The sequence below is a fragment of the Mya arenaria genome, chromosome 17, assembly GCF_026914265.1.
Source record: "Mya arenaria isolate MELC-2E11 chromosome 17, ASM2691426v1".
NCBI classification, from domain to species: domain Eukaryota; kingdom Metazoa; phylum Mollusca; class Bivalvia; order Myida; family Myidae; genus Mya; species Mya arenaria.
The window spans coordinates 8,097,947-8,112,915 of record NC_069138.1 but is presented as its reverse complement, the minus strand read 5'-3'; the positions used below and the strand labels follow the sequence as shown (position 1 = coordinate 8,112,915).

General features: G+C 37.0%; 1 protein-coding gene across 1 annotated transcript; it reads right to left on the bottom strand.

Annotated features, from left to right (window-relative positions):
- Positions 1 to 3,451: 3,451 nt before the first annotated feature.
- Positions 3,452 to 13,757, bottom strand: LOC128224497 (neurotrypsin-like). Its single transcript, XM_052934345.1, has 9 exons — positions 13,472 to 13,757; positions 12,657 to 12,816; positions 10,745 to 10,917; positions 7,472 to 7,607; positions 6,816 to 6,985; positions 6,421 to 6,565; positions 5,144 to 5,334; positions 4,430 to 4,565; positions 3,452 to 3,725 (listed from the first exon to the last, which is right to left on the bottom strand). Exons 1-6 carry the CDS (start codon positions 13,527 to 13,529, stop codon positions 6,546 to 6,548), a joined length of 717 nt encoding a protein of 238 aa, XP_052790305.1. The 5' UTR covers positions 13,530 to 13,757; the 3' UTR covers positions 3,452 to 3,725; positions 4,430 to 4,565; positions 5,144 to 5,334; positions 6,421 to 6,545.
- Positions 13,758 to 14,969: the final 1,212 nt, after the last annotated feature.

The window sequence follows — 14,969 nt, the reverse complement described above, 5'->3', positions numbered from 1 at the left end:
GCGATTACATTCCTCATGTAGACAGTGTTGCATTCTTAAGCAACGCGGACAGTCTCCTGAACAGTTAAGGAACAGCAATGACCCCAAATACTAAATAACACCCCTAAAACGCTGACGATGGTCACTCGACCCCCAATTTGTTTAAACTGGAATTCATTACTGATGCAGTAAGAGTTGCATACTAAAGCAACGCGGAAAGTCCCTTGAACAGTTTACGCACAGCAATGACCCCAAATACTGAATTACACCCCTAATACGCTGAAAATGGTCACCCGACCCCAATTTTCTTCATTCAGGATTTCATTCCTCATGCAGCCAGAATTGCATTCTAAAGCAACGTGGACAGTCCCCTGAACAGTTTACGCACAGCAATGAACCCGAATACTGAATAACACCCCTACTACGCAAATGATGGTTTCCCAAACCCCATTTCTTTATTCCGCATTACATTCATCATGTAGCCAGAGATGCATTCTAATTCAACGCGGACGGTGCCCTTAACAGTTTACGCACAGCAATGACCCCGAATATTGAATTACCCCCCTTATACGCTGAGGATGGTCACCCGACCCGCAATTTCTTTAATCTGGATTACATTTCTCATGCAGTCCGAGTTGCATTCTAAAGCAACGCGGACAGTCTCATAAACAATTTAAAATCAGCAATGACCCCGAATATTGAATTAAACCCCTTATACGCTGAGTATGGTCATCCAAACACCTTTTTTTATTCCGCATTACATTGTTCATTCAGTCAGAGCTGCATTGTTAAGCAAAGCGGACAGTCTCCTAAACAATTAACGTACAGGAATTTATCCAAATACTGAATAACACCCATAATACACTGAGGATGGTCACCCAACCCCCAATTTGATTACTCTGGATAACATTGCTTATGCAGCTAGCGTTTCATTCTAAAGCAAGCAGACAGTCCACTGAACAGTTTACGCACAGCAATGACCCCGACCCCATTTTTTTTCATTCCGGATTATATTCCTCAAGCAGCCAGAATTGCATTTTAAAGCAACGCGGACAATTCCCTGAAAAATTTACGCACAGCAATAACTCTGAATACTGAATAACACCCCAAATACGCTGAGAATGGTCATAAAACCCCCATATTTTTAAATCTGAATTACATTTGTCATGCAATCAGAGTTTTGCATTCTAAAGCAACGCGGACAGTCCCCTGAACAGTTTACGCACAGCAATGACACCAAATACCAAATTACACCCCTAATACTCTCAGGATGGTCACCCGACCCCCAATTTGATTATTTTGGAGTACATTGCTCATGCAGTCAGAGTTGTATACTGCAACGCGGACAGTTACCCTTAACAGTTTACGCAATGTAATAACCCCGAATACTGAATTACACCCCTAATATACTGAGGATGGTCACCCCACCCCCAATTTTTATTCCGTATTACATTGTTTATGCAGCCAGAGTTACATTCTAAAGCAACGCGGACAGACACCTTAACAGTTAACGCACAATAATGATCCAAAATATCGAAATACACCCCTAATACGCTGAAGATGGTGACACGACCCCCATTTTTTATTCCGAATAACATTCCTCATGCAACCAGAGTTACATTCTAAAGCAACGCGGACAGACACCTTAACAGTTAACGCACATTAATGATCCAGAATATCGAAATACACCCCTAATACGCTGAGGATGGTGACACGGCCCCCATTTTTTATTTCGAATTACATTCCTCATGCAGACAGAGTTGCATTCTAAAGCAACGAGGACAGTCCCCTGAACTGTTTCCGGACAACAATGACCCCGAAAACTGAATTACAAACCAAATACGCCGAGGCTGCATGAGAAATATAATTCGGAATAAAAAATGGGGGTCGTGTCACCATCTTCAGCGTATAAGGGGTGTTTTTCGATATTTTGGATCATTAATGTGCGCAAAATGCAGCCAGACTTGCATTCTAAAGCAACGCGGATAGTCACCTGAACTGTTTACAAACAGCAATGATCCCGGCTACTGAATTACACCCCTAATCCGCTGAGGATGGTCAACCGACCCCCATTTTTGTTAATGATTACATTGCTCATGCAGCCAGAGTTGCATTCTAAATTCTCCTAAACAGTTTACACAGAAACGATCCCGAATTTTGAATTACACCCCTTATATGCTGAGGATGGTTCCCCGACCTCCACTTTGTGTTTGCAAACTCAAGAACCCATTAATTACAATGCAATTGAAAACTGGCCTGAAGGTAAGTAATGATGCTTCATTAAAATACGATTTGGATTATTTTGCTGCAAAATGGTTTTGGAAGTTAGTCATATTGACCCGCGAAGTTCGGACCTAAACGGAGATTTTACAGAAAATCAATAGGTTTTACACTCGCTCGTGTTCTTTTTTCCCAACTTGTGAAAAGCTGAGGCAAAATCCTGCGGGGTTTCAATAATGCAAGATATAAGTTTAACATCACAAAACATCAATTTACACCAAGAAGAGCATTATGCTTCGACACCAGAAGTGAAATTCCGTAAAACCCAAAGAAAAACGCATTTTGTTACTGGGATATTTTCCTGCGGGATGAAATAACCATATGTTCTCACTAACACACAATCCATTGAAGCGTTTTATTTTTGAGCTTATATGTATTACTTTTAAGATAATTATTTATTTTTATGGATTTTTGGAGTGTCATTCCAGAAATATAATTGATATTTTACGGGAGAAAAATCACGAAAAACTTAAGTATACCGGTTAATGAAAAATAACACGATATATGCACTTTAAACAGAAAAGTAAGTGATTGTTTTGAACATATTTATCTTGAGTGTAAGTAATAAAGTTAAATTGCGATTTTAATTTAAAAAAAACACTTCAAATTTTAATTATTTAATGTATGCAGTCGTCGGCATCGTCGATATACAGAAGTCGTAAAGTCTTGTCAACATCTATGATCTACCAGTTTATTTATTGTCTAGATAATACCTTTCATGAATGGCTTGAATAATTCATTTAAGAACTACTAAGTGTTGTAGACATTTGTTTAGAAAATGTTCCTTCAAGGTCTTAGCTAATATTTAAACCAACACAATGGAAACTACCATGACAAGACCAGAAGCCTTATATTTAGCATGGTGCTTGTTAAAGGACACACAAAATATGTCTAAATTGAAGAATTTTTGTAGTTTTATTTTGCTGACCAATCAAAGGCGAAACCCAATAACCTTTTTTATTAACACCTTTATTTTAATATTTTCCTACGTTGTGTGTTGTTTGTAGATTTTTTTTTGTTGTTAATCCGTGTAGCTAGTCTGTGGAAATGTGTGTTGTTTTTCTGTGTTTCTAAGTTGGGCCCAGTGTCTTTGAACGTTATTTTTGTTTAAGCTTCCGACTAGGGGACTATTTTCTATAGTTTTTCATATAAATATTTCAATTTCTTTGTTTGAGCAAGGAAACTCTTAATTATATTTAAATGTATTCGCTTTAAGTTAATTCAGACACTATGTAACAACATGTTCGAGTCTTTCGGACGTGGTAAATATCTACACAAGACATCAGTTGCATGTAAGCATGATGTAGCTTCTACACTCTGCCGATCGATCGTAGGGCCGATAACTGAACTGGTGCTTGATGTGACAGTCGATAACGCTTGTTGCATTCGGCTTACATATTATCGACCCCAGTATTTCTATATCTGAGGTATCACCTGTTGTCTTAACATCGATGCTTGATGTACCGCTGCAAATGAAACAAATACAAGAATTGATCAATTTTCAACGATTCATCACATGTTGTCTTAAATTTAAAGCTTTCTGATCGATTTCACTGTAAAGAAAGTATAAGAATAAATCGATCGCTATCGATTCGACGACTATTGAAAAGTGACTCGCTCATGTTTTGGACCAAAAAATAGTTTTCCTGGTAATGCATTTGAACAACCTTATTATATCATTATTTTACTCAATGATATCGAAATTGCAGTTTTAGTATTAAAAAGTATTTTGGTTTTAATGCGATTCGAACCCATGTCGGTAAAGTCAAGAAAAAAAGAAAACAGCCGGAAAGTCCACAAGGGCCACCTGGAGCTTAACAAAATTATCGGATATGGTAACTTTTTAAAGAATAAATAAAGACACATTGATAACATCACGTGATAATGTCATTTAACCAATTACACAACACCTGATCCGTAGAATGATTTAAGGAACCTAAATACTCGACCTTTCACCAGATGCCAATCGAAAAATGAACTAACCATTAATATTTGTGAATAAAAAGGCCGATGATTGCATATCATGGAATGCAACCATCATGCAATACTGTTATTAGTCAGCAGTCTGTGTAATTGACCACTGGCGACTCAAGTCAGGTTGTTTGGGTGAAAGACGTAGGAATACTTCTTACAAAGACTCGTCGATGTATAAAGTTTATTATTCACTTACTTAAACCCAAGAACAGTACAGACGCTATTGGCTGTTTCGGGAGTAAAGTAGGCGTCACAGACAGCCCATAACTGACCGTTCACGCCCACTTGTATAACGCCACTCGTTGATAGGCTGATATTTTCCAGTGTGTAGTCTGAAAATAGAAACTTTATGTAAGGGGAATAATAATGCAAAGTCAGCTATCTAAAAATAAAAACATGATGCAACAGGATGAGAATGCTATCACAGGGGTTCTTTGATGGGAACGTCACGATGTACGTAGATTTTATGTTGTCTCATTCATAAATTACCTTTACCGGTCAGTCTACTTATACAAAAATATATTTTATATTATTTAAGAAACAAATAAATAACTGCTTCATAAGTATAATAAAACAGTATGTTATTACTTCCCTTTAAAATATCATATCGTTATAGTAGCCTCGTCATGGTTTTATTTAAAACAATGTAATCCATGCAAAAATAATATAAAGGTTAATCCAAAAGAATTAAAACTAGAAATAATCTCAATGCTAATATCTTAAATGCATTAAAACATCTTTGCAGCTGGATAACGGACGGCTTACCTTAATGTAAGTATAAATGATGAGACGTTGCCTGCATCTTTTAAATGACAAATAATTAATACGAGAACTAGTTCATTTCTTACAATCAGATTATGTCTAAAAAATCCCTCAAGTCAGAGGGCATGTGTATAAGAATAAAGTTTACCCGAGCAAAATAGAACCACGTGAGTTAAGCTATTTGACAAGTGTGCACAGTGGTAATATCTCCGTTCGACGCAGTATTTCAGCTCGCCCTGACACTCCTCTATGTATTTCTCATGCCCGTCACATACAATGTCTTGTTTGTAGTAATACAAATTCTTGCTAGGATATACTCGAGTAGCGAAACCGACATGGCTGAAACACATTTTGTTAAGAAAAAAATTAAAAAAATAGAGTAAATAGTAGTCTTTATAATCAAGACAATTACATATATAACTCTGGCAATTTCGACGGAAGCCTAAATTAATGCGAACACCTTAATCTGACAAGATTGGCCAAATTAGTAGTACATATATGAAGCGTTTATTTGTGTTATTCGAAGTTGGAGCATTAAACGTTTTACTTTCAATATGAATTATACTTTGGATGTCATATATATGTAAGACTAGAAATATATGTCTATCTAAACAGCAATGGCCAATGCCTAAAACAAGGGCGTCTGATGCGTCGGTTTACTAAATTCGGAAACAGCTTTCAAAAATTAAAAAAATGGGCTGTTTTTCTTGCTGAATATAATCTGATTTAATCTGGATTGATTTAAGCTGTCAGCAAGCCAGATTTTTTTTGAAATAATGAAAAACAAGCTAACAAGTTATGCGAAACAGTATGTATTTATAAAATGCTTTGCTTAACTTGTTTTAGCTTGACATACTGTAACAACAATTAGCATACCTTTATATATATAAATTAGGTAATAGTTATATAAGATTATTAAAGCGGGGATGCTGCCTTGACTACCCCGCTGACCTTGTTTAAATGGTACGGACAAAAGTTGTGGCCCAGGTTGAGGGATTAGTCATGGATGCCACAAATCTGAATCTTGCATTGTATAAAATTTGGATAAGTTGTCCACAGGTTAACTTAGGGCTAGAAAAAATATTAGAAGTATTTGACTAGTTAATATTCATTTTGGGATAAATATTGACCAATCATTTTACATTTTGGTAAACATTGACTGAACAAAATATTAAAAACGTTTTATAAAATTTACTGATAGTTTACATGTTAAATTATTAGTTTTGAGCAACATTTCAATGTACAATTAAGAAATTATTTTTTTACAACCTAAAACATACGTTTCATCATTCGAACGATCGATGTATTTTTGTTACCGAAAACTGTGACATCATTTTCTCGATGACGTCAAGTACAATTTTCGGTTCAATTACTCCAGTTTTGAGTCAGTAATGCTTTAAAACGAACAGTTTTGTAGGCACTCACCCATATCCAAGAAAAGAACACATTGTCTTCGCTGTGGTTTCCGAAATTCGACCAACGACGTCATACCAAATATTGTCATGGTAACCGACTAATCTTCCCTCGTATGACCGATTGCCCTTAATCTGCTACAACTTAAGTGGTCCGCCTGTGGAAAGTGTTTCATATTAGACGAGATTATCATTTACCAATATTGACAGGTATACCTTTCAGAGTTTGAAATTTAAGTAAAAAAAAACAAAGAACAAAATCAAAGAATTAAAAAACGAAATAACATATTATTCGAGCTCCGTAAAATTGCGATATTCGTACGAACAATTTGACCTCAACTTTTGGGCATGACCTCGGGTCAGGTTTACAACACGTGCTAAAATTTAAACAATACTTATATTCCTTACCATCGCAAGCAACACTGACGACGTTAGCCGGTGTGCGTGACGCGGCGTAGTCACCAGAGTGATAACATTGCTCAAGTGAAAGCTCGGTACCCGTGCACTGGATGTTGCGTGTATACAGAGGTAGTTTTCTAGCGCCATATTGCATGCTGGTGTTACAGGAGCGAACTCCGCTTCAGGTTGAAAATAAAAATCAATATGAATCTAACACAGGAACGCATACATACATTAATAGTAAATGGCAATGGTATATAAGAGCAAAATGCTTTTGCAATTGTATATATTATTATGGTGTTTACAATTGTTGTTTTTGCATATTTAATGATATTTTAAGAAAAGTTCGAAATGTGTTATTAAGAAAAATTAATCAAAATCTGAAAGAACCGGATTGATTATCTTTCTATTTACAATATACAACGGGTTGAAATAGTTAACTAAAATCCTGAGAGTGCTCGGGTTTGAAACACTAGTGGTTCGTTGGTGTTCTGCTATAAATGAAGTATACATAAAGACAATAAGTTTCAACAATCGATCTTTATAAATCATTCAAATTAAGTATTTGGTAATTTCTAGAAATGAGTTCTGACACTTTCTTATTTCCGTTACATTTGTGTATTTGTTGTACAAAAATATATTTGCTACCGATGAATTATACTCACCGATACCCTAATGATGTACACGTGACATTTGCCGCCTTCAAATCAAAGGAACGCCCGTACACGACCTGCAGTTGACCGAACAGTCCCGCCTCCAGCCGACCCTCCAATGGGGAAGGACCGTCTACCAGTTGTAACGCTGTAATATGAACAGCTCATTCAATAGTTTTGTTTATTTTATTCTGCTGTCATTATTGACACATTACATATTGGAAATATTGCTTACGCTCTTATATATAATGCATTACTATTAAGTTTTAAAATGAAGTACCGTCTTTTTTTTTTAATCGGTGTAATTGTTTTCTATACGGTTTAGTTTAAACGTAGATACTTTGCAACTCGACTGTGTGTGAATCACCATTCAAAGACAATGCATTATTACTTAGCTGACCGCTTTAAGCAGTAGTATTATGTCGAAAAAGATTTCTTTATCATCGAAAGTGTTTTTCTACATCCGGCCCAAAATGCTCTGAACTAGAATGAAAACGTGATTTTGATGAATTGGTAGCTACCAAAAATCTATCGCGAAAGGTGTCGCAGGCACTGAGAGAGGAACATTTGGTAACTAAGGACGTCTTGCGACTCATTGTGGAAAGTGATCATATGCAAATTTGCATTCCATTTGGAACAGTTGAAATCATAATAGAGGACGTAATGATGTTGAACGGTGAAAGGACTAGCCCAAATTTGTCAGTGACTACGGCAACGGTCGGCTTTGACAGTACCAGGGACACTTGATGCACTTCTCGTATCTGATGAGATTACTGCTACAGGCCCTTCTCCTCCAAATGGAAACGGACACTTCATGGAAGCTGTGCAATTCTAATCAATCAGTGAATTCAATATCAAAGAAGGCTACGCACGTAACGCTGGTTCTGCCCGAAAAGACAAAGCACCGATGTCAAACCCGTCAAAAAGACCTAATCTTGCGGTAAGACCAACTAGATACCCTTATGTTGAAAGCAGACGAAGACAATCCCTTTCAAGGAATTTTCCTTGAGGAGTGGAGGGCAGACAACATAAGGGTGCCAAACCACATTCTTAGCTCAAACCAACTACCCCGAGCAGAGATCGAGTCTTATTTGGCGTACCACTAATATATTTGAATTCGCGGTGAGATATTAGCGGAACAGTGGCCTCAATTTCGACTATTCGAATCGGGAGTTGCAGGACAAACATTCATTCCGGTGGAGACCCTTCTCTGAGCATATTGAAATCCATAGTTTCGTGCCAAAATGCCCATTAGCCCCAATGTAAGCAAGCCAGTTTAAGTCGAATCGTTAGACTTGTCGTATCTTCGCATCTTGAAGGCTAAACGAACCTCCCTATTCGGTTATAATTTTAAATACCGACACCCGACTGCTTAAGCCGCCTCTCAAGAACAGAATGAAACAGTATGGAGCCAATCTAAATGTCTATTGCACGAGGCAGCGGAAAGACAACTCCCCCGAGGTCTACTGCGACCGTGAACATTTGTTAAAAAAGAAGATGTTAACGTTGTTGAGCAACAGAACAAATATCAATTTATTCAGATGTTGATACTTACCTATCAACAACAATCACAAAGATGCCCGCGCGTTGTGAAGATCAAACTCAAACAGAAATGTTAAACGGGCATTGCAAAATAGGGCATGAAAACCCACCTTTTGTAACTGCGATTGGAAAGAAAAGGTTGTCAAATGCCTGATTTACTTACGATCATAGCAGACCAACGGGTTCGGCTCTTAATGACTCCAAATATCAAACTGTTCAAGATGCCTTGGATTTAATAACACCCGATTGCTACATGTCAAAGTTGGAGTGTGATCCATCAAAGCAATGGGTTTTTATTGGGGATTTAGTGAAGATTACACATTCATGGTAGACAAGCGTCTTAGTTTCGGTGCGGCACGAAGTCCCAAAATCTTTAATCGCATTACGTAATTTGAAAAGGATACTTATGTCTCGAAAAGACTACTAATCAATTTCATTTTGCCTAGATGATTGACTAGTTATTGCTCAATTATATGAAGAATGCAAGATGGCCTTACATGGACTTTTACGTTCAGTGCGTGAACTTGGCTTTCAGATACAACAAACTTGAAAGTCATGCAAAAATTACTCGATTTCTTGCTTGTGCAAACAAGAAAGTGTACATCCATTGCGACAATAGGACTGGGTGTGCTATAATCAAAAGGGTTTCATGCAAAGACCCCATAGTGAAGAATAATGTCCGTCGTTTTTTTCGGCCTCTCAGCCATCAAATTCCGTCTTCATGCTGTTTATAAGGCTGGATTGTACGCCGTTTTAAGTGACAGTGTCAGAAGGCTGCATGCAATTAATGGACTATCAAGACTTCTGAGGCATATGCCTAACTGCAGTTATTTATATTAACAGGTGCGATCTTCAATATGGGCTTGAAAGGGATGGTGCAGACATCCGACTTCAACTTGCAGTGTCTTTTTCATGGAATTCGTCGCAACCTTGGTGACAAAGATGTTAAACAAGCCCTTCACACCTGCCAAGATAAATACGTCCTATTTTGTTAGGATTTGAAATCATCGCTTGATGCCAGAGTTTGGGCAGCTTGTCTTGCATTGTTTTATGGACTAAAACGATGCCGTAATATGCTGTCCATCGCAAGTGTCAAGTTAAACCTAGACAAACATCTTCGTCGGAGAAACATTATATATATATATATATATATATATTTTTTTTTTTTATTTTTTTTTTTTGGGGGGGGGGGTTGTTACTACACATTCGATGGTTTATTATAATATTAAAGTTTAAGTCAAATCTTCCTTCGTCATACATTGAAGTACTTACGCTATGCTATTCAATTGAGTTTGTTTGTGAGTGTTGATATTTGTGTTCACTTTGAAATGCGCTCATCATATTATGTAAATGATTGCCATATAATATTTTGTCTGTGCTTTATATCTGTATTGTTTGCGCGCTTTGGTAGTTTGAAGCAGTAGTTTTATGTATGTAATAAAGGTCCCTTTAATCCCTTATGCTGTTGTTAGTTTAATCACAAAACAAAAGGAAGATGCCTAGCTTGATTCTGTTATCATGGCATTAAGAATTTTCGAGAAACTGGGGCCAGTGTGGTATTCAATATTCAATTTAAGTTATTTTTAAGGTCATACACCATTGACTTCATTCACTCTATTGGTCATTTATTAATGACAAGTAGTCCGATAAGCTACACTGTTCCAAGATTAAAATATGCTAATACTGAACACCAGCCCTGCTTTTATATGTAAAAAGCACTGCCGCAGAGCTTCGCTTTCATACCTCGACAGTTTATGGTTTTAAAGATGTTGTCGTAGTCTGATTGCGGATTTCCTGCCTGGAGCTCACATGATGTGTTGAGCATTTGCAGTGACGTCATATCGACGGGGCAGCGTCGGATCGTAAAGGCGGCATGCGGTGTTCCGTAATATCGAGGCTGCATCACAGATTCATTCCTGTGAAAACAAGATACTTTAGGGCAATGCATCAAATAGGCCTCACGGGTGTTTGTATCCTCGATGTTAAAATGTGCACACAAAGTAAACATTATACATGCTGACTAGAAGTGTCCTCCATACAACAGGAACTTAAATGATAAAATAAATAATGAGCTTTTTGCGACAAAAAGGAGGAAAATAAATATATTATATTTTGGATCGTTTTACAACAATTTTCCATCATAGCAAGCATTAATTTAAAGTCTTATTCTTCTTTCATCAAACCTGCCATGAAACAAAGTCCCGAACAAACATTTTCAAGTTGTTGTAATATTTATAACCTGATAACACGCATTGCCGTTCTCATCAAGAAAGTTTACAATTGGTGTGTATTTAACGACAAAAAGAACTGAAATAGATAGAGGAAAATGTTTGTTTCAGTATAAGATAGCAATCACAAAGCTACAGAAACAAGCTCAGTAGCAATAATTTTAAGCATTAACTCGGTTTAATGGCACTGGGTAAACGCCAAAGACATATAACATAAAATCACAAAAAAGAAACATGGAAGGACAGCACAAAACTCCACAAGCAGCACAGTGCATACATACTTCATATACAAAACTAGGTATGTTTATCAAGGATTGCTATGTACAGCCTTGGAACGGTCAGCAAAATGTATATTTACTAGGGGTTTAAACCAGTTTATGTGCACAAACCTCACTCTTATCCCAACAATCTTAATATTTATGCAAAAAACTACAGAAACAAGCTCAGTAGCAAAACGTTTAAATTTAAACCCGTTTTAGTGGCACTGGGCATGGCTAAGATTATGTAAACTAAAAACTCCCAATCTCAGTCTCTGTAAAACTGGAAATTATGACAACATTAAATGTAGGTGCGGGGCGACTTTTTACAGCTTCAACACGGCACTCACAAAACTGCTGTCAATATCAATATTGATGCAAAAAGCTACAGAAACAAGCTTAGTAGCAAAAAGTTTAAACATAAACCCGGTTTAGTGGCACTGGGCATGGCTAAGATTAAATAAACTAAAAACTACCAATCTCAGTCTCTGTAAAACTAGAAATTATGACAACATTAAATAAATAAAAAACGCAAAAGGTGAATCTTATCAAGGCTATATCAAAGATATTTCACCGAAAGCTATATATATAACGAGTAAAAACGCGTTGTGTTGTTTGGTAATTGTCATTAACATTGTGTCCCAGCCTAGTGCGCGCTGATGTTTGATAAGGAAGTGAGATCAGCTCAAACTACAAAACACTGAAACATATCAATCTGTTTTTTTAATGTTTGAAATGATAAAATATCTGTTTTACGTCACCGATGAATCACCGGAAACATGCAATAAACAGAAGTATAGATGCATTGGCGGTCTCTCAAAGAATAATCACATATGCCGGTTATTTGGGAAAATAAACGGAAAAGTAAACTTAAATAAATTGAGTTAACCATTCCCCGACAGGATTCTACATACACAAGTCCTATGACCGGTTATCTCCAGTGGTTGGTGTAGTAGATAAAATCAGCCACACCCCAACAAGTTACAACTTATGTAAATATTCTAATGAGCTCTACTGCGACATGTTACTGCTTTAACATATCCGAATCAGCTTCACCCCGGAAGTTAACAGCTAATGAATATGCTCCTAGGACCTTTCAATGACATAATACTACTTTCACCTATCCGAATCAGCTTTGCACCGGTCAATTTCCATTTGTTTATAACTTACACATATCCGAATGTCCTACACATGAGGTCATCTAGCGGATCTCGCCAATTGTACCGAGATATGTAGCGGACGGCACCCCAAGTGCCGTTTACTTTCGCTTCCAGCAGTCCTTCGCTAGGTACACGTGTCCCCGACAGGCGAACATCTTCGATTATCAATCCTAAAAATTACATATACTATTAGCATTAGTTACTGGTATTCATAAATATATTTGTAAATAGTTAAAGATATGTGGACAACGGCGCCTCAAGACAAATTTACTGTTGATTCATTCTGGTAGTTCTTTGCAAGGGAGGCGCAACCCAGAAAGGTGAAAATAGTTCACTATTTGTCATGAAGATTACACACCACTATTACTTTAAATTAGTTTTTATTTCGTTGTTTTTGTCCTGGAATAGTTTTGCTGACAGAAACAAATGTCTTGAAGAAGCCCTTGTTTCCAACAAGCGATAATAATCCCTTAGTATTATACTAGTTTTGAAGGTTACATACGACTATGAAGCCATCAGCTGCTTTAAGATTGTAAAACGCATGTGCTTAAGTGGGTATATCACCCTCTCAAGGGCAAATTTGGTAAAGTTGGTATATTCCCCCTCCCAAGGGCAAATAATCCCCATTGGCAAATGTCTTGAATTTAATCGCAGCAACTGCCTTAAATATTTCAGCCGCGTCCAGAGAACTCACATATTACTTAAGTGTTTGACTATAAGTTCACCAAACTAACAATTCTTTAATAACATGTGCCCTAAGGTTGCAAACTTATACATCCCATTAAATGTCAGTAAAACCGCATGTAAAATATATAAATTACTTACCTTCTACCAAAAGAAAAACAGAAAACATCCACACCAAAGATAAATAACACCGAAACATCTTGATGTCTTCTCAACAAATGACAACTGTATCGTTGAAGAAGAATGAAAAGTGTCTCTTTTTACCATAGGCGGCAGTATGAGTATGATATTGTGAAATATATTTTGCACAACTATATGTACATAGAAGGCAATATAGACTTTAGTCATTAATAACTCCTATATTGCTTGAAAGAACAAAATTTCTTTAAATACGGATATTAATTCATTGTGAGAAGTATAAAGGTAGTTATCTCAATAATAACAATGCATTACACTTATATAAAGGAGTTGATTCTAAATGGAAAAGGAAGTAAAACAGAGAAGTACATTGATTTTTTACTCTGAACCTAAACAAATGTCGTTTTTTTACTTCCGTAAAGGAAATTAATAAATGTTTTGCTTCCCTAAGTTTTAAAATGAAAACTATTATTCTACTGTTATAAAATATTGATGAAATAAATTATTTAAAGTTTAGACATTATTTCTAACTGAATCAATGGATACAATTAATACTAATAAACTAATTTAATGTAAATGTATTATTATCGTTTACTTCTGCGTACTTATCGGAGGGCCCTTACTAAGAGTTCACGTGACACTGTAGGCGTAGGCATCGAGTTCGATCTCCACCAGGGATGCTTTCTCGGGGTCTCTTAAAATGGACACCAGTACTGGTTTCTAACCAGACACGGATAAGAGCGCATTTCTATCAGTCATCAACTTTCGATAATAAAGCTACAAGAAATACGTATAAACTTACTAATCTCTAGTATATTTACTACTTCAATATATTGTAACGGCCAACTTTATCCAATTGCAAAATATTTCAATGCTTGAGAAGAATGTTAAAGTTACAGCGTTGAACAAACCTTATTCTACTCTTACACAACAATGACGTCTTTAATCAAAGGATCGAGTCAGATGCAAAGACAGGTAAACAAGAGGATGAGCGTGCTGCCCGTGTTGCCGGCGACGGGTAGCGGGAAGGCCAATGGTTTCCTGCAGGGTACTCAGTTCGTCAGTGATGAGGCGGGTCCGCTGAATTTGGCCGTTGCGGCGTGTCGTTTTTCATTTCGGGGACAATGATGTATTTGCCTCCATTGCAGTGGCCGAGGACCAGCTAGACGGCATCGACCTGTGGTGACCCCCCAGTCGCACGAAGCAAATCCCAATCAGAATGCTCGAAGATCTACTTGAAATGTTGGCAGAGCAACCGCCTTGCCAGATAAAGGCAACTAAGTGTTGCTCAGGTGCCCGCGCCAGGCAGTACCCGAGGTTTGATTCTCTAAATGAAACAATACTGCCCTTTCCATGGTCATTGACAAGTTACGAAATGATGTATTACAAATTTAAACCCAACATCAGTCTGTCACAATATCTTTGTAACTGTGACTATGATCTGGTCACTGGTGATTAAATATAACCTGGTCATGAGTAAAGTAACAAAACTAGTACAGTT